Source organism: Podarcis melisellensis (assembly GCF_964234715.1).
Source record: "Podarcis melisellensis genome assembly, chromosome: 16".
In the NCBI taxonomy this organism is placed as follows: Eukaryota; Metazoa; Chordata; class Lepidosauria; order Squamata; family Lacertidae; genus Podarcis; species Podarcis melisellensis.
Window position 1 is genome coordinate 8,200,006 of NC_138533.1, and position 19,149 is coordinate 8,219,154.

General features: G+C 48.6%; 1 protein-coding gene across 2 annotated transcripts; it reads right to left on the reverse strand.

Moving 5' to 3' along the window:
- Window positions 1-1,336: 1,336 nt before the first annotated feature.
- LOC309358700 (protein S100-A1-like) lies at window positions 1,337-18,929 on the reverse strand. 2 transcript variants are annotated; one of them, XM_081892091.1, is made up of 3 exons: window positions 18,826-18,929; window positions 3,074-3,216; window positions 1,337-1,679 (listed from the first exon to the last, which is right to left on the reverse strand). In XM_081892091.1, the coding sequence occupies exons 2-3, from the start codon at window positions 3,212-3,214 to the stop codon at window positions 1,536-1,538; spliced, it is 285 nt and encodes a 94-aa protein (XP_081748217.1). In that variant the 5' UTR covers window positions 3,215-3,216; window positions 18,826-18,929; the 3' UTR covers window positions 1,337-1,535. The 2 variants fall into 2 exon arrangements, with proteins under 2 accessions (XP_081748217.1, XP_081748218.1); XM_081892092.1 differs by lacking the exon at window positions 18,826-18,929 and adding an exon at window positions 4,434-4,500.
- Window positions 18,930-19,149: the final 220 nt, after the last annotated feature.

Below are 19,149 nucleotides of genomic sequence, written 5' to 3' on the forward strand. Positions count from 1 at the left end.
CCTGTTTTGTGGTTTTAATATAAATCTCTGCTGGGGCTCTCTCACCAAAGAGTTCCTGCCCCAAATCTGGATCTGTGCATCCAGGAAATTCTCCTTTTACCATATCTAATATCCTTTAAAACCAACAGTGTATGCAGCCCATAATCTTAAGCACCTCTATCATGTCTTCCCAACTTGCATTTCCCTCCTAAAATAAAAAAGCTCTAAATGTAATCTTTCCTAGTAGAGGAGTTGCTTTAACTCCTTGATCATTTGGGTGGTTCTTTTCTGAAACTTTCCAGTTTTACAATATCCCTTTTATGAGTAAAAATGCATAGGCTCAAGATGTATCATTTATTGGTTGACCACAAGGTGGCAGTCCTCTACAGTCATCAGAGAGATGCTCTTCCACTCCCAGATCAAGGTTTTCTTCACTTCCTGCAGGTCCTATCCAGGTTTCCTCAGAAGTAAATCTCACTGAATTTAATGAGATTAATTCCACAGTGTGCACTGTAGCCTTACAGCGCTGTCTTGTACAAGTCTGCTCAGAATTCATTCCCATTGAATCGAATGGGAGCTCACCTTTTGGGGAAATTGGGTAGGACTGCAGCTTTGAAGATGGAAGGTGCTGAAAAATCTTGGGCGCAATATATGAGTCAGCCAATCCCTTGCTGCAGTGAACATTTCTCTGGTTTTGTTTTGTTTGTAGTAAAGTTAGAGCTGCAACAAAGTTTAATCTATTTTGAGTAACAAAAAAGTACCCTATATATATTACTTTGGACACCTTTTTAGATGATTTTTAATGCATCAAAGAGCAGTTTGGATAAGTTTGTCCTGTATCCTGGAAGGATGTTGTTAATCACCAATGAAACCATATCTTTATTTTCAGTGACTAAGGTCACAGAGATACTGGTTTACTCTGTTATGTTAGTCACATACACATGACCTTCCTCCAAATTATGCAGGCCAGCACAGCAGAAACTTATTGCTCAATCTACTTGACAGCAGGCTGGTAAAAAGAAAAAACCCCTACAAGGCTTGTAGCCAACATTTCCATGCTGGTTGAAGAGTGGGCTTCTAAGTAAAATGTTTTTGCAGGCCAGTAAAATTAATGGCAGGCTAGTGACATTCGTGGGCATATTTATTTTAACAACACTGGCCACATCAGTTGATGTCACCAGTGCTAGAAGTGAAATTGAATTTTTCTGTTTTTTTAGTTTCAGCCCTTGTGTGGATAGCTGAGTAGAAAGCCCGTGAAAGGTCCCAATCCTGGAACCGGAGGTGGTTGGCCCATCCCCACATCTGCTCCTCCCCACTTTCCCCTGCAAGAAAAGCAGACCAGACCACCAGCAAAGGGTTGGGTGGGGGATGGCTTTTAATAAGCAGCGTTGTCTCGGCGAGCGATTACATGGCACTGAAAGGTGCTCTCTTTCCTCCAGGCTGGAGGGAGAAGCCAAGGAGGCTAGGAGGGGGACCCGGAAGGAGACGGCAAGAGGGGTGCCATGCCAGGCTTGGCAAAGCAGCTGCTTCCGTGGCTCGCCAGTACTTCAAGCCCCTCAGGAGTTCTCCCAGAAGAAGTTGTTGCAAGCCACAGTGAGGGCTGCCACCAGGACCACGAATTCCTGGAAATCGACCTCCCCATCGCCGTTCTCATCCAGGTCATGCATAATCTTGTCCACTGCTTCTGTGTCCTTCTGGGCCTGCAACACAGGAGAGAAGAGGTTCATTTGTTACAATTGTGTTGTTTTACCACTGCTTTTGTTTGCATCACTCGCCAGCCCCACTTACCATATTTTTCGCTCTATAAGACACACCAGACCACAAGACGCACCTAGTTTTTGGAGGAGGAAAACAAGAAAAAAATATTCTGAATCTCAGAAGCCAGAACAGCAAGAGGGATCGCTGCGCAGCAAAAGCAGCAATCCCTCTTGCTGTTCTGGCTTCTATAAGATGCACACACATTTCCCCTTACTTTTTAGGAGGGAAAAAGTGAGTCTTATAGAGCAAAAAATACGGTACTCCCTGCCCCATGTATTCACAGCTCCATCAAACCCACTCCATGTTCTCGCAGCTCCTCCGTATCTCTCCCTCTCTGCTTTATTCAAACCTCTGCTGTTGTATAGAAACCATTTAAGAACCTGCCTTCTATCCCATTCCCCTACCCTGCTCTGACTTCCTGCAAATCCAGGATTGTGATGCTGCTCTACAAATCATCCAAGGGGAGCTGTGCTTTGACTTCCGAACATCTTTATGTTAAGCAGGAAGATTGTATGCTACCAGTCCCATACGCAGCATTGCTTGGGAATTACCGGGAACCAAAAAGATGAGAGCGGTTTTGAAAACATTGGTTAAAATCGGTACACTTTCGAAAGGTTCAGCCTGCCATCTTGAATCAAAATGGCACCCGGCTGCATCCAAACATAGAAGAAAAACCTTCTTGATCTCTGGGACCATCACGCAAAATTTGGTTAGAATGAGCACAGCTTTGAAGGATTCAGCAATCCATCTTGATTCACAATGGCACCCAGTTATATCTAAACATAGGCAGAAAACCTGCTCCTTGATCTCAGGAAACCCCATTCACAATTTGGTTACATTATTGTAAGATGTGTCTGAATGCATAGCAAACAAACAGCATTCCAAAATATTTAACCGGACTAGCAGAAAGTTCCTGGTGCTCTTCAAACACCTGGTTTTCTGCAGCAAACTACCCTTGAAAATGGAAGATCTATTTCACTGTATTGGCAAAGAAGCACTGATAGAACTATCCTTTATAAGTAAACCAGTTTGCATTGACATGCCGCGTGAACAGAACCCAAGAAAGGCATGCACGAATGACGGCAGACCAAGTCATGCATCATCCTTCTTGTTCAAATCCACCCAATGCTGGATTTGTTTCCAAGCCTCACAAAAATCCCCCTCTTCTGCCACCAGCCAGCTTGCTAGGACCACATTTCACTGTCAAGCCAGCGTTGGATGGGACAGGTAACAAAAACTTGTGTTGCGGAGATGTCCGGTATTGCTGTGCCGGCCAGTCGGGCTTGCCCTCCTCAGGGATTACTCCATTCCATTTCCCCATTAAAACTTTCCATACCTCCAGGAAGCAGCCGAGCTCGTTCTGCAGCAGGTCCTTCAGCTCCTTCTTGCTCAGCTTGTACTTGTCGCCCTCCTTGCCTGAGTAGCTGTGGAAGACGGAGATGAGGCCGTCCATTGCGCTCTCCAGCTGCGACGTCATTTCTGCGGTGGTGGTGGTGGTGGTGGTGGAGGAGAGAAGCCCGATAAAAGAACCGACCTTGTGGAGGAATGGAGGTTGACAATCAAACTCCCTGGGTGCATGCAGGCAGCCATTAACACACAGCCAGGAAATGTCACACAAGGTGGGAAAACCCACCCACCCCATGATATAAGAACAGGAGCCTTTTGGGTCAGGCCAATGGCCCATCTAGTCCTGTTTCTCACAGTGGCCAAGCAGATGCCATAATGGGAAGCTCTCAAGCAGGATTCGAACCCAAGACCCCTCTCCCTTCCTATGGTTTCCAGCCACTGGTGTCCAGAAAATTTGCTGCCTCCGTCTGTGGATGCAGAGCGTAGCCACCAGTGGCCTTATCCTCAACGAATTTGTCCAGTCCTCTCTTAAAGCCATGCAACTCGCTGCGGCCATCGCTGCCTCCTGTGGCAGCGAGTTCCGTAGTTTAACTGCACCGCACGAAGAAGTACTTCCTTTTACCTCTCCCAAACCTCCCGACGATCCCTTTCTGTAGTCAGAAATACACCGTAGATTTGAAGCATTCTTAAAGCACATGACGCCACCCAATCCTGAGAACTATAGTTTAAGGGCGCTGGGAGTTGTAGCTCAGTGAAGGGCAAAGGACAGTCTCCAGGATTCTTGGGGGTGGGGGTGGGCAGGGAATATGCTTTAAACGTATGGTGTGTACATAGATAATTTCCCACCCGTATTCTCAGGCTGCGCTTCAGGAGTTTTGAATCAAGGAAGAGAGATCCAAAGTAAGAGAGTGAGGCTCTGCCATGTTGGCATTCTGGACAGGAGTCCCAGGCATGAAGCACAGCGACAGGGAAAGGGCAGGCATGCTCCTACAGCTCTGTAGAGATTAGTGTGTTGGACTAGGGCTGGATAAACCCAGGTTCAAATCCCCCTGCCAACTCGTCGGCTTTGGGCCAGTCACTCTGTCAGTGTAACTAGCACTGCAGGCCTTTTGGGAAGATATAAAGGGAGATTGGGGAGACTGCATTGGCCATCCTCAAGTCCTTGAAGGGGGTTTAACTACAATCAACTAAATGGCACAAGAAGACCCTTGCATTTTCAGTTTTACAGTCGCTTAAAGGTTGGGGCCACCTGTTCCTGGCTTCGAAAACCCTTGCCCTCGCTTGCTCCCACCACACCTGCCTCCCACCCTCACCTGTGCGGGCACAACCCCAAAAAGCCTCACCCTCACCTCTCTTTCTGTCCTCAGTTCTGTGCGTCGCAGCTGCCTCTGACAAAGCGAGTCCAAAATAGCTGGTCAGTGGCTTTAAATACGATCCCAGCGCCCTCCCCCCAAAGGAAGAAACCGATACCGGCAGCTGGACAATCTGGCTGGGAGCTCACCGGGCAGGCAGTGTCCAAATTTAAAGGGGCAGGGTGGGTGCAGGATTAGGCAGGATTCTCTCCACCACACCCAGATGGAGCCACTAAGCCCAGGGAATGACTGAATGCAATGGAAAAATTCTCATCCTATGCAAACAGGAGTCCTTTTCTTCTTCTTTTTACTCCCTGCTGAATACACGATCCAGAGAACCCTCACGCTTTTTGATGGGGAACTGTGTTGCTCCCCCAAAAGGTTAGCGAATGAAATCTGCCCTGTGCGAGCCCCAAAAACCCACAACTGGAAAAAGGCTGGGGTTCTGCAACACCTGTGCAGGGGTTCTGCAACACCCGGAGCAAAGCAAATCTTTGGCCTTGGTTTTCACAGATGTATTTCTCTGCTTTACTTGACCGCTGCTGGAAGTTCTTCTCCCTCCATTGCCCGCTATATCTGTCTGCTCTTTGGCCCGATCAAAGAGCGCAATTGTCCTCTGGGATACATTGAAAGCTCGAAAAGGAAGCCTCATGCTACGTGGCGCCCAAATGTTCAAGTGCGCAGGAGCCGGGGTACTTCTCTTCCTCCACACAGACTATCACCTCAATCCTAGGCAGGGGCGGTTCCCCACCTGGGGAGGCCTGAGGGGCTCACTGGGAACCAGTGGTGTCAAAGCGAGGCCAGGACCTGGCGTTTTAATGGCCCACAATGCCCCAGGGCCACTCAGGGGCATTCTGGGAAACTGAAATGGCAGCTCATAGACCCAACTGCCCAATGTGTGCTAGGGGCAGCTGCTGGTGGGCCCACCTGGGGTTTTGGTGCCCGCTGTAGTATTGTAGGAATTTATGTATAGGTTGGCAGGAGCTGGGACCGAGCAACAGGAGCTCACTCTGTTGCGGGGATTTGAACCACCGTCCTTCTGATTGGCAAGCCCTAGGCTCTGTGGTTTAACCCACAGCGAAAGCACGTCAAAGTGCAGGTAGATAAATAGGTACCGCTCCAGCAGGAAGGTAAACGGTGTTTCCGTGCACTGCTCTGGTTCACCAGAAGCAGCTTAGTCATGCTGGCCACATGACCTGGAAGCTGTACGCCAGCTCCTTCAGCCAATAAAGCGAAATGAGCGTCACAGCCCCAGACGGCTGGACCTACTGGACTGGACCTAATGGTCAGGGGTCCCTTAACCTTTTACCTTTATGTATAGATTGGGGGGGGTTGCCCCTCCAGCAGATATCACGCACACGCATCCCACTACCAAAATCAGCACAATCACTTTTGTGACTTTTGTCATTTGTCCCCACAAAACACTTCGTCACAGTTTCTTCGTATCTATTCAAAGGGCCTCTGCTGCACAATACCAAACGTAACAAACAATTCACTGATAAATGTATCTATGTACTGGCTCACTGGGAAAACTTCAGAAATTCATATAGACCTGTGAGCTCAGCTACTCAGCAGCCCCTCTGCCTGAGTGATAATTCCTGGCATCCTGATACCTGAGTGCCAGACAGGTAGCCATTCCAGAAATAACAAACCCAGATGAAGACAAAAGGGTGTGATTAACTTGGCTGGGAAACAGGGAAATATCTATTTTGTTTCACTTGATGGGTGTGTGGTGGAGGGCAAGGGGAGGCATGGGGCAGGGTCCAAGATGCTCAGATTACTGCCACCAGACCTCCCCTTTCATGATGTAACCGTGATGTAGTTTGGGGGGGTGTAACATGGGGATTAGGGACACGGGGGGCGCTGTGGTCTAAACCACAGAGCCTAGAGCTTGCCGATCAGAAGGTCGGCGGTTCAAATCCCTGCAATGGGGTGAGCTCCCATTGCTCGGTCCCTGCTCCTGCCAACCCAGCAGTTCAAAAGCACATCCAAGTGCAAGTACATGAATAGGTACTGCTCCGGTGGGAAGGTAAACGGCGTTTCCGAGCACTGCTCTGGTTCGCCATGCTGGCTACATGACCTGGAAGCTGTACGCCGGCTCCCTCGACCAGTAAAGCGAGATGAGCGCCGCAACCCCAGAGTCGTCCGTGCCTGGACCTAATGGTCAGCGGTCCCTTTACCTTTAACATGGAAATCAGCAGCTAATAAAAATTTGTACGGGGCTTCCATCTTGTTTCACCTGGTAGCAGGTGGGTAGCACCTGTCGCGACAGTTTTCAATAAAGACAAGCCTATTGGCTGCTGTTTGCTCTGGTATTCCTGGTTGGTGCCCTTGGCTTTTTTTGTCCAAGGGAGCCCTTTGATTTCTCCGTTAACATCTGGAAGTCGGTTGCTAACGCCGGTCCTGATCCTACCCATGTTTACTCCGAACTATGAGTTCAATAAGAGCATTGAAAAGCTGTGCTGGATCAGGCCCATCTAGTCCGGTGTCCTATTCTTAGAGCTCAAGTGGTGGCTGTTAGAACTGGTAGGGCGGAAGGCAGGGAGCCCAGCAGTAGGTGGCGCCAGAGAGCCACCTTTTCCTTCCCTCTGAGTACTACCAGGGGCAACCCTGAGACTAAGCAGGGGGAGGAAGCTGACAGCCAGGGTCACCCTGGAAGTAAGAAGCCATGGCAGTGACCCATTTACCCTAATGGAGCAGCCTCTGGGGTATAAGGATCAACCAGATAACCCTGGGAAGCTTGCAAGCCAGGCCTGCGTGCAATAGCAACTCTCCCCTCCTGCGGTTGTCAGAACGTTAGCAGCTCCAGCTAAGCTAACTTCCTAATCTTTTAAAGCTGTCACAAGTTGGTGGCCACTGTTGCCTCTTGTGGGAGCTTAAATAGGAAGAAGTCCTTTGTTTTGTCTGTTCCAAATCTACCTGACATTTGACTTCACTGGCTGTGCCTGAGTTCTAATGCGATGCAAAAGGGAGGAAAAACGTATCCGCTGTCTTCACAACATGCATAATTTCGGACAGCTCTTCTCATGTTCCCCCTTCCTCGCCTTTTCTCTAAGACATACTCGTAGACCTAGGATTGCTAGGGATGCGGGTGGCGCTGTGGGTTAAATCACAGAGCCTAGGGCATGCTGATCAGAAGGTCGGTGGTTCAAATCTCTGCGACGGGGTGAGCTCCCGTTGCTCGGTCCTTGCTCCTGCCAACCTAGCAGTTCAAAAGCAAGTCAAAGTGCAAGTAGATAAATAGGTACCACTCCAGCGGGAAGGTAGACGGTGTTTCCGTGCACTGCTCTGGTTTGCCAGAAGCAGCTTAGTCATGCTGGCCACATGACCCGGAAGCTGTCTGCAGACAAACGCCAGCTCCTTCGGCTAATAAAGCGAGATGAGCACCGCAACCCCAGAGTCGGTCACGACTGGACCTAATGGTCCCTTTACCTTTTTATTGCATGGCAGATAAATGTAAGAAAAGATGTCATACCTGAATTATCTAAATTGATAACCTTGCTAACTGAGGTGATACACCTCATGTAAACAATATACCTCAATATAGTTTTGTTTTATTAATTGCATTTATACCCCAAAGAGCTTAAGGCGGCATGCATGGTCCTCCTACCTCTTCATTTAACCCCCAAAACAACCCTGCGAAGTAGGTCAGGATGAGAGGCAGCGACTGGCCCAAGGTCCCTCAAATGAACTTCACGGGGCCAAGTGTGGGGGATTTGAACCCTGAACTCTCCCAGGCCCTAGTCTGAAACTCCTACCAGTGGCTCTCACTATGAGTCCTCGACTCTGTGAACTATATATAATATATGTGTTTCTGTTTCTGCTTGCCTGCACCAACATATCAGCTCTTTTTAAAAGGAGTTTGTTTCTTCAAAGATGTCTTCAAATTTTCTTCCAACGGTCAAAGAAGACCCCCCCAAAAAACCCTCCAGGATATTTGGGCAGGCCGGCATCAGACCGAAATCATCCTGCGAAATCTCGGCAGCAGCACATTGGCCGGGCGCGACTCCTGAGAGGGTTTTTTTTTTGTCAGCGCCCGGTCTATTAATACGGTTTCTGCCGTAACAGTGGCATTGTCCGGGGACCTGTAACCCATCCTCTCGATAAGGAGGGCCCGCGATCGGGTGTCTCTGCCAGCTTCCTATCGGACAAAGGGTGCTGTCAGAGGAGTCCGCTCGGGTGACGGATCCGGGCCCACCTGACTCTGGGTTGCGCAGGGATGAGAAAGGGCCCTTGTTGAATGAAAACGCGCTGCCCTCAATGGTTGCCGCGGAAACGGAGGAGACCCGAAACCGGATTCCGGGCCTGGAGCCGGGAAAAGCAAAGCCCAACTGGAAATAAACAAAAAACAAAAAAACCACAACCCACCCACACACCTCGGGTCTGGTTACAAGACCTGGAGCTTGCGGCAAGAATAAACCGTCCCGGCATTAATGATGCAAGGGGGAGGCCATTAATCATGCATTGTGTTATTGTGCCTTTTCCTCCTCCAGAGCTGGATTTGGCATCCTAGTTCTCAGGCATAAGTCACGGTGTTTCATGCCACCCTGGGCACACACATGAGGCAAAGTCAGCTCTGGGCAGGCGGGGCTGCAGTTCTCAGTCGGCTGCCATGTGGGGAAACGTCGAGGGCACCCCAGGGCTGTGGCAAAACTCAGGGCTGGGCACATTTTTTTAGCAAAGTGTGGGAAGGCTTCAGAGTTGCGGGATCAACCTTGTTGGGGTGGGAGGGGCCTGGTGCAAAATGGCGGCTCGTGGGGGCAGAGCTAGGCTCAACATGGCCGCACTGGGGACGGAGCCCAACCAATAACAGGGCTTGGGAACTTGCAGTGGGGGAAATAATCACCTACGATACGATAATCTTTATTGTCATTGTCCCATACAGAACAACGAAATTGAAAAATCACATAAGACATTCAAAACCCAAGCTACGGCAGTCCATGAGCCTAGCATTGTGTATACAAGAGAAAAAACAAAACACAATATTCGGTAAAGGTAAAGGGACCGCTGACCCTTAGGTCCAGTCGTGACCGACTCTGGGGTTGCGGCGCTCATCTTGGTTTACTGGCCGAGGGAGCCAGCGTACAGCTTCCGGGTCATGTGGCCAGCATGACTAAGCTGCTTCTGGCGAACCAGAGCAGCACACAGAAGCGCCGTTTACCTTCCCGCCAGTGCGGTACCTATTTATCTACTTGCACTTTGACGTACTTTTGAACTGCTAGGTTGGCAGGAGCAGGGACCGAGCAATGGGAGCTCACCCCGTCGCGGGGATTCGAACCGCCGACCTTCTGATTGGCAAGTCCTAGGCTCTGTGGTTTAACCCACAGCGCTATCTGCGTCCCTACAATATTCAGTACAGTAGTCTAATTTGAAGGCACAGGAGTTGCTTTGTAATAGCCTATCTTATGTATTGATTTCATTTATTTGTTTGCTTGCATTTATATCCTGCTTTTTACTCCATGTTAGAAACTATAGTGTTCCTGTCCATCTGGACACTGACCAGGCCCAGGCTTCAGCAAGTCGGTGGCCTCATGCGCCTTCCTGCTCGTTATTGTTAATGGTGATTATTATTCATAATGATGATGATGTTTTAGCCTCCTTGAGTTTCCTAGTTGCTGCTCTAGTCCAGGCGTTGCCATCGTTTTCGGGGTAGAGGGTACCATTTAAAAATTTCGAGCTATTGCCGTGGGTGCCGCTCACAAAATGGCGTCTGCGTGGATGTGGCTTATCACAAAATGGATGCCACAGGAGCGTGGCATAATGCAAAATGGCTGTCTTAAGAGGTGCTGGTGGGCACACAGACAACCTCTGCCCTTGGTTCTAGCAGCCTGGTAGGAGTCAAATCAGATTTGGCGAGACTCTTATCGAGGGGAGGTCTGAGTCTCTTTGCATTATATCAGAGGTTTTCAACCTTTTTGAGTCCATTTCTCCCTTGACCACTGCATTACACAGGTTCCTGCAAGGCTGAATGGTAAAGTTTCTATTGCCGTACAAAGTTTCACATGCACTTTCTGCTCCACCCAGGCTCTCTACGGTGTTTCAGACTCTACAACCACTCTGCTCACCATCCTCTATATTAGCAGGTCCCCAACTGCAAATTTGTTCATTTTAGATAGATATAACCATTTGACTGTGATTAAAATAATCAACAAAGCTGCTTGAGAAAAAAGCCTTCAGATCCTTAATATGCTGCAATAAAATACGGCAACATAAAACAACATTTTTTTTTAAAAAAGAGAAAGACAAAAACTACTTGAATTAGCTTTTATGGAAGGTCATTATTTTCTTAATTCAATATTGTATTAAGGGGCAACCTGTTTCCCCATAATTTATTTCTAGAGTCCCTTGCAGTTTTCACTCTTAGGTGTTATTCTTCCTATTACGGCCAAATCCCAAAGTTTCTTAGGACATTCTTTCCACGAAGGGAGTAATGGAACTTTCCAGTTTTGAGCCATTAACATTCTTACAGGTATTTGCAGATAGGAGGCCTGTTCCTTATGTTATTTCTTTAGGATAGGTGACATATAGTTCTGCCCTATCCATACCGGACCTAAGGGAACTTCATGTTTCAATACTGTTGCTGTTATTCTAATGATCACCTTCCACTATATTTATGTAAAAGATCCACGTCCACCACATGTGGTGATATGTTCCGTTCTGCTTTCTGCAAATCTACCTTATCTTGGCTTTCTCTGTTGCCGTTACCTGCAAAGCCCCTTCGTTTGGTGGGGCTGCATTTACTATTGTCTCTCTTGCCCCCCACCTCAGCCTTCCACTCGCTTTATGAGCAGTTGGGACTCATGACATCATTGCCAGGCTATTCTGGCAGCCAAGATTTTACTTCTCTGGCCTGGCGAAGGAGAATGTGAAGCAGTCAGGCACAAAACACACACACACCCTCCAACATTTCTCCAATGAAAATAGGGATGTCCAATTCCACAGTAGTAGTATTACTAGTGATTATTATTATTATACAGCACCCATCCTACTGGTTTGTCCCAGCCACACTGGGTGGCTTCCAAAATATATAAAAACATAATAAAACATGAAACCTTAAATAAACCTTCCCTCTACAGAGCTGCCTTCAGATGTCTTCCAAGGGTTGTATAGTTATTTATCTATACAGGGGGTCACATAACTCCGTACTCTCCAACATTTCTCTGATGAAAATAGGGACGTCCTAATGAAAAGTGGGACATTGCAGGATCAAATCAGAAACCGGGACAGCTTCTGTAAATCCGGGACTGTCCCTGGAAAACAGGGACACTTGGAGGGTCTGACAGCATCAGGGCTTGCTCCAGTCAGATTGTAAGCTCCCCCCCCCAATTTTCCATGTTATATCATTTGTCTTAGTACTTTAAAATTGTAAACCACCTTGGGTGCTGTAATGGTTATAGGGGTTGCTCGTGCGTACGTTGCCGCCACTCCTGGCTAGGTTGCCAGGTTAAACCTTTTCTGTCTGGACAGCCCTTCACTTCGTGGCTGTTTCAGTCGCTAGCAGAATCCGTCAGTGGGCGTTTCTTGAACCTCTTCCAGCAAAGAAGTTCTTTGACGCCAAGTCTCCGCCTACTCTCCCTGAGCGGAAGTCTTCTGCGCAGGGTGGGTGTGGGCAGCGGAGGACCCGTGCTCTCCCCGCTGGTCTCCGGCGAGGGGTCCTGGAGCCCCCTCGCCGATTCCCCCATCTGCCCCCCTTTATCCCTGGTGTTACGCTGATTTCCTTCCCCAGCCGATGAGCTGCCTCTCTCCCTGCTGGGCCTTTCTCCAGCATTGCTTGGGAGCCTTGCCTCCGCCTCTAGCTCCGATGGCAGTTCCCTGACAGGTGCCTTGGCAGAAACATGGCTTATTAATGCAATGAAATAATAATAATAATAATAATAATAATAATAATAATAATAATAATAATAATAATAATATTGACAGAGTGTGGAAGTCGGGTCTGCTCCTGGCTTACCTCTCCACACAGATATGTTATAGTCAACATAGTGAATCACTGGGTAGTGATTGATACGGTTGCTTGCATGCCATTTTGAACAATGACTAGCCAGAACATGAAACCAAGGGCAAATTCCAGATTGCCAAGAAGAGCACACCTCAGTTGGTTCTGCTTCTGAGTTGGCAAGCTGGCCGCCATTTTGTATTCCCCCACAATGCACTGGAAATGGTGAGGGGAAATGGCAGACGCCACCAGCATGCACAGAAAGAATGTGGAGGATATTCCACGAATAGTCTACAAAATGGCCTTCGATGAGTAGACAAGGGCCTTAATAATTAAAAAAAGAAGAAGCACATCAAATTCTACCAGAAAGGTCGTGAAATGTTTGGCCCAGCTTTGCATTAAAGTACCACTAGTGGGCGATGTGTGCTGTTATCTCTACTGCTTCCCAGGCCTTTGCCACCGAGAACATCAGCTGATATTGCAAAAGTTTAAGGCGTGGACCAGAGATGCTCCAGAGACCTGCCAGCATTCCATCGCTCCCTGAATTCCTCCACGGTCTAATATTTCTCTCTTGCTTCCTGTCCTCAAACAGTTGTGTAATTGTGTAATTGCGCTGCGGCGCTGTGCAATGGAGCCTTGTCATTTTTCCAGAATGGAACGACGTTCTGGAATGTTCCCACTTCCACCCAGCCTTACACATGGCCCTTGATTTATTTTCTTTTATGAAATACATGTAAAAGGTTTCGGTTTTTTAAAGAAGAGCACAGTCATTCCTATGGTATCGGGGCACGGCGGCACATCACGGTCACACTGTGCACCGTACATTTAACAGAGGATTATACCACTTCAAGGGACACGGGTGGCGCTGTGGTCTAAACCACAGAGCCTAGGACTTGCCGATCGGAAGGCCGGTGTTCCAATCCCTGCGACGGGGTGAGCTCCCGTTGCTCGGTCCCTGCTCCTGCCAACCTAGCAGTTCGAAAGCACCCCTAAGTGCAAGTAGATAAATAGGTACCACTCCGGCGGGAAGGTAAACGGCATTTCTGTGCGCTGCTCTGGTTTGCCAGAAGCGGCTTAGTCATGCTGGCCACATGACCCGGAAGCTGTCTGCAGACAAACACCGGCTCCGTCGGCCAGTTAAGCGAGATGAGCGCCGCAACCCCAAAGTCATCCGAAACTGGACCTAACAGTCAGGGGTCCCTTTACTTTTACTTATACCACTTCAGCAGTCATATCCCCCCCACCAAAGAATAATAATGCTGGGAGCTTTTGTTTGTTAAGGGTCCTGAGCATTAGTTGGTGGGCCTGCTTCCCTTCACAGAACTAAAATTTTCAGAGTTTCCTGGGAAGAGGGGTTGATTGCTAAACCACTCTGAGAATTATAGCTCTCTGGCCATTGCTGACATTCTCTTTATCAGCAACTGGCAACTCCTGGGCCGAAATCTGGCCCTCTGGGGTGTATTGATCTACAGTAGGGCTGCCATATGTCTGGAATTTGCCTGACAAAATAGTATTGGGGCTGGAATATTCCAGAACTGGTAAAAATGTTCGGGAAAGCCCATATTTGAAGTGGTGTTTTTTTGGGGGGGTGGCGGCAAATTTCCTAAAAAATAGCTAAAACGCATACTTTTTTATGGAGATCTTGCAAAAAAAAAAAAATCAACAACATTGGATTTTCACTTTTTGAGATATGGGAACCCTAATATACAGTCCACTCATGGAGAGCTTTAACTTATAGGGGTACCCAGACAAGTCCTATTACATGCCAAGGAACCCGAGACTCAAAGTTCCCAGGAGAACAATAAAACACACTGAAATGAAGTATTTTGGTATATGGGTTCAAATAGGCCACAACATGGCCGGCCATGACAGAAGGCTGAGGTAGAGTATCTTCCCCCCTAAGCTGAAAAACTATTGAGGCCCACTGATAAAGAGGTGAGCGGACTTCTGAGAAGACCCATTGGTGGGTTTACTCTGAGTAAGACCTAGTTGTCCCAGAAAGGCCTTTTATAGCCTATTGATATCTATCTTGTTGACCCCTCAAAAGCTGCCATAATATATTGTCTGAACTAATTATTAATGGCGGGGAGGAGAAAACCCAGAGCTCTTCACTGCGGTATAAGCTTTCTAGAAAGGTGTCGTTTTTCAACAACACAGCGCCTAGGATATCACTCTTCCATAGGCTTGATTTCGAAAATCGGAAGCTTGTTGTGTTTGGTCAACGTGGAGTAACTGTGCGCTGTACCCTTCCGGTCAACCCATCCGCTGGAATCCCACCTCCCAACCCTTCTCTTCCCTTGGAGCCAGAGGATACATGCCGCAGGCTTGTGTTAGGTTCCCTACCATCAGGGCCGTCTTAAGCATATTCGGCGCTGTGGTGCAAAGATCTCTCCGGTGCCCCCCCCCTCATTTCCCAGAGTTGTCATCCTTTTCCCAAGCCTCTGCGGGAATCACTCTCATCCCACAGAGGCTTGGGACGGAAGCTGCATGCCCGCCAGCCGGTACGTTTCCGAGCACAATTCAAAGTGTTGGTGTTGACCTTTAAAGCCCTAAATGGCCTCGGTCCTGTATACCTGAAGGAGGTATATTGCTCTCAGTCTGCAAGTGATACTTGATTATTTCCCCCTGTGCTTCCTTTGCATTTATGTGATGTATTTTTGTGCTTATATACTGTGAACTGCCCTGTTATCCTTGAATGAGGTGCAGTATACAAATGTAATATAAACATAGATAGATAAATAAAATTACTTATGTACGACAGCAATACAAACAGCACAGTTTGGGGCAGGAGACTAACTGCATGAGACAAACACAGGGTGGGGTGGGAAAATATGCCTCCTTACATTGCTAGTGGCTCATCGTGCCCAAGCCATTTTGCTCCCTGAGGCAAAGGAAAAATTGCCTCCCCTCAAATGCCATGTACAAAATCTGACCAGATTAGCAGTTTCGTCTTATTTCTAGACCAGCAGTGGGACATTATCCCTCACCATACCTGCAGGCCACAGGCTAGCATGGAGGGTTACAAAGCAAGCTGGTTTAGTGAAGTTAGGGGGGAAGGTGGGGGCCGTCCCCCTATCCTTTGCCACCTGAGGCAGATGTGTCACTTTATTGAATAGCAGAGCCGGTTCTGGTACTTTCTGAACAGGAAAGGGTTGGGAGGGGGAGAAGGGGAGCTGTTTACAACTGTATTTTTTCTCCCTCTGCCAAGACAGAGAACTCATTCAGTTCCTTGGTCCAGTAGCACCAGCGGTGCTGAGCCTCGCCCCTTCACCCGTGGGATTTTGGAAAAGCGTCTCTCTCTCTCTGTGTGTGCACAGGAACCGGGGGGGGGGGGAAGCAGTGGAATGACCGAGATGTTTGCAAGAACACGGGGTGGGTCGGAACAGAGGGAGTTGGATCTGATGTCGAAGCACAAGAAGAGCAGTGTCTCAAATCCAGGGGTGGATTTACAGGCCGCCCCACCCCTGGTCACTGCCGCCTGCGCGAAGGGTGCCAGCGTTCCTTGCTAAAACATCGCCATCAATCGACAAGCAAGTCAAGGAGGGAGACCAACGTCACTTGCTGTTTGGCAGAGCGAATGCGCCATGGGCCGGCCTTTCAACCGTTCATAGAATCATAGAACGGTAGAGTTGAATATATGGGCGGGGTATAAATAATAAATTATTATTATTATTGTTATTATTATTATTTGCTGAGATTTCTGCATTGCAGGGGGTTGGACTAGATGACCCCGGGTCCCTTCCAACTCTAAGATTCTATGATTCTACCATTTGGCGGTGGCTGATAACTACCGAAGCTGGAGGGGTGGTGGGCAGGGCATCTAATGGGAGGGGAAGCCATCTCATTCTCCCTCCCTCGTCCCTTGCAAAGGGACAATGGGCACAAAGCAATTCTCAAACGCAAGCACCAGATTTGGATGACGCCAAGGTTGCAGGTTCGATCCTGGGACGGGACAGCTGTATATTCCTGCACTGCAGAGGGTTGGCTTAGATGTTCCTCAGGGTCTAAAATTCTATGATCCTATGATTCCCATCATCTCTGACCATTGGCCATGCTGGCTGCCAGGGGTTGGGAGTGCAGCAACATCTGGAGGGCTGCAGGCTCCCTAAACTTACGAGGAAGAACAATTTGCTTTTATTCTCTAATATGTGACGTGGTAGACGGATCTGTGCCTGCAGCATCTTCTGGGTCAGAGATGAGTCATGGGTGCAGATGGTGATGCCAAGTCAACATAACATAACACATGCAGCCATGGTGACTGCCAGCTCAGCGCATTGAAGGGATTATGGGAGACGCTCCTTGCTCAGAGAAGCCACAGCGGTCTAGCGCTTGGATTATTCAATTTGTTAATGATCTGGATTAAAGGAGTATGATCCCAATTCTGGGGTAGCCGACAGTTACGCTCCCTAGGTGTTAAGTGCCACAGCCCTTTTCAGAGAGACCCATTCACCTGCGGGTAGGTGACCTGAATCAGAGAAAATTAGGGTTTCCTTTAACTCTGGCTTGCATCTAGGAAATGCCTCTGGGCAGGTGCAGAGTGCCTTTTGCTTGCCAAAGTGAGTAACCACCACCACCACCTAATCACCAGCCAGGGGGCACAGAGGCAGGCTGGTTTGGAGACTAGGTGCCCACATAGCATGCACGGGTGCCCGTGTGCTCTCCAGCCCGTCTAATGGTGCCCACAAAATATCTCTTTCAAAATCCAGAATACACGGTTGGTCTTCCAGCTCAGTTCCTGTTTGTACTGGCTCATTCTCCTACACCAAAAGCACCCTCTTAAATATGCCAGGATTCGATCTTCCCATTCTGGACAGAGAAGAGGTGCAAAGAGCTTCTCTCTGCAAGAGAGCACAGTGGCTCCTGATGTGGGTGCCTTTTCCCTGTTGGGGGGCAGCCGATGGGGGGCGGGAATGCCGTTTTCACTCTTTCAAATGCTGCAGCCGTTTTGTGCTAGGCTGCACCCCCACAGCAGCTACAGCTAAATACTACTGAACATTATTATTATTATTATTATTATTATTATTATTATTAAATTACAAGTACTATTACTGCATTTATGTCACGGAGAAAACAGCACAATCATAAAACCATGTAATAAAATCCACACACAAAAATCAATTAAAAACCCTGCAGCAGTGAGTTCCATAGATTCACAACCGCACAGCGCAGATTTGCAGTGCTTTGTTTGGTCTCTCCTAAACATGCTGGCTCCCAGTCGTTCCCTGGGCAGTGCCGACGTTCCAGCAGAGAGAGAGAGAAAATAAAAATAATACCAACCTTCCATCCTATCCCCTCCATCACCCAGCTGCCCCCACCCCCAAACTAACCCACCAAATGTGTTTGCCTTTTCCTGATAGGTGCTCCAAACATCTGGACTGTTTCAGCTGCCCTTCAAGGGAGGGCCGTCACACAGTGGAAAAGCACCCCCTTTGTACCCAGAAGGTCCCAGGTCTTGAAGTGTCCCTCACCTGAAACCCTGGCGGCCCTGACATTCAAGTGTAGCAAATGCTAAGACAAACGAACAAATGACCTTCTGCGGTATAAGGCAGTTTCCTAAATTCCTTATCAATACAGTGGTACCTTGGGTTACAGACGCTTCAGGTTACAGATTCCACTAACTCAGAAATAGTACCTCGGGTTAAGAACTTTGCTTCAGGATGAGAACAGAAATTGCGTGGCGGCAGCAGCGGGAGGCCCCATTAGCTAAAGTGGTACCTCAGGTTAAGAACAGTTTCAAGTTAAGAACGGACCTCCAGAACGGATTAACCCGAGGTACCACTGTAGAGCTTTTTATTCAGAACAATGAGGACTAGGCTCTTAACTTGACTTTTTGGCAGTGCCGCCTGTCTGAAACCCTTGAACACAGCTGCTTCTCTGTGGAGACAGAGGGAATATTGATCTAGATTGACCAGCATAAGAAGACCCTGTTGGATCAGACCCCCAGCCCCTCTCTAGCCCTGCCCTTGCAGGTGCCAACCATATCTCCCAGCGACAAACCCACAACAGCCCTCTCCCCTCCTGCGTTTTCCAGCAACTGGCGTTCAGTTGCTCCCTCTGACCACAGAGGCAGAGTGTAGCCAATGGTGGCTAGTAGCTATGAATAGCCTTCTATTCCCACGAATATGCCCGGTCCGCTTTTAAAGCCATTCCAGTTGCCGGCCATCACTACATTCCTGTGGCAGAGAGTTCCACAGGTGAACTGTCCTGAATATTCCAACACTCAGCTTTGCCTGCAAGCTCTGCTCTTGTGGAGGAGAAGAGCCTCTCTCTGTGTTATCCATGTGAGGCGTAATTCTGTAAACTTCTGTCAAGCAAACCTTTTCCCTCGCCTCTAAGGACCCAGACGCTGAGGAGCTCTGTTTCGCATGTCCATTTCTTGGGAGAGCAGAGAGGAGGGGAAAGCAATGCCCAGTGCTGCCCCTTCCCCAATCCCCTTAAATCGAAACCACTTACTTAAAACCTGGAGGGATCTTGCGTTCGGCTGCTGCAGCAGGTCTGGGCTAGGTGGGTGCCAGAGGGACTTGCCTTGTACCCGGGTCTGGACCCTCCCCCCGGACCCTCCCCACCTCCGAGCACCAATGAAGGGAAGTCGGCAACCGGTCAGAAAGCACAGAAGTCTGTTTGTCTAGCCTGCTGCGGCCCAGCAGAAGAGGCCGTGGGCATAACAAAGGCCAATTGTGCCCCATCTCCGAAAAACAGCCGGCTCTCACACCCGCTACCTCTCAATTCTTCCTTCATAAAATGAAGGTGGGGGGAGAAAAAAATAACCCTCTGAGG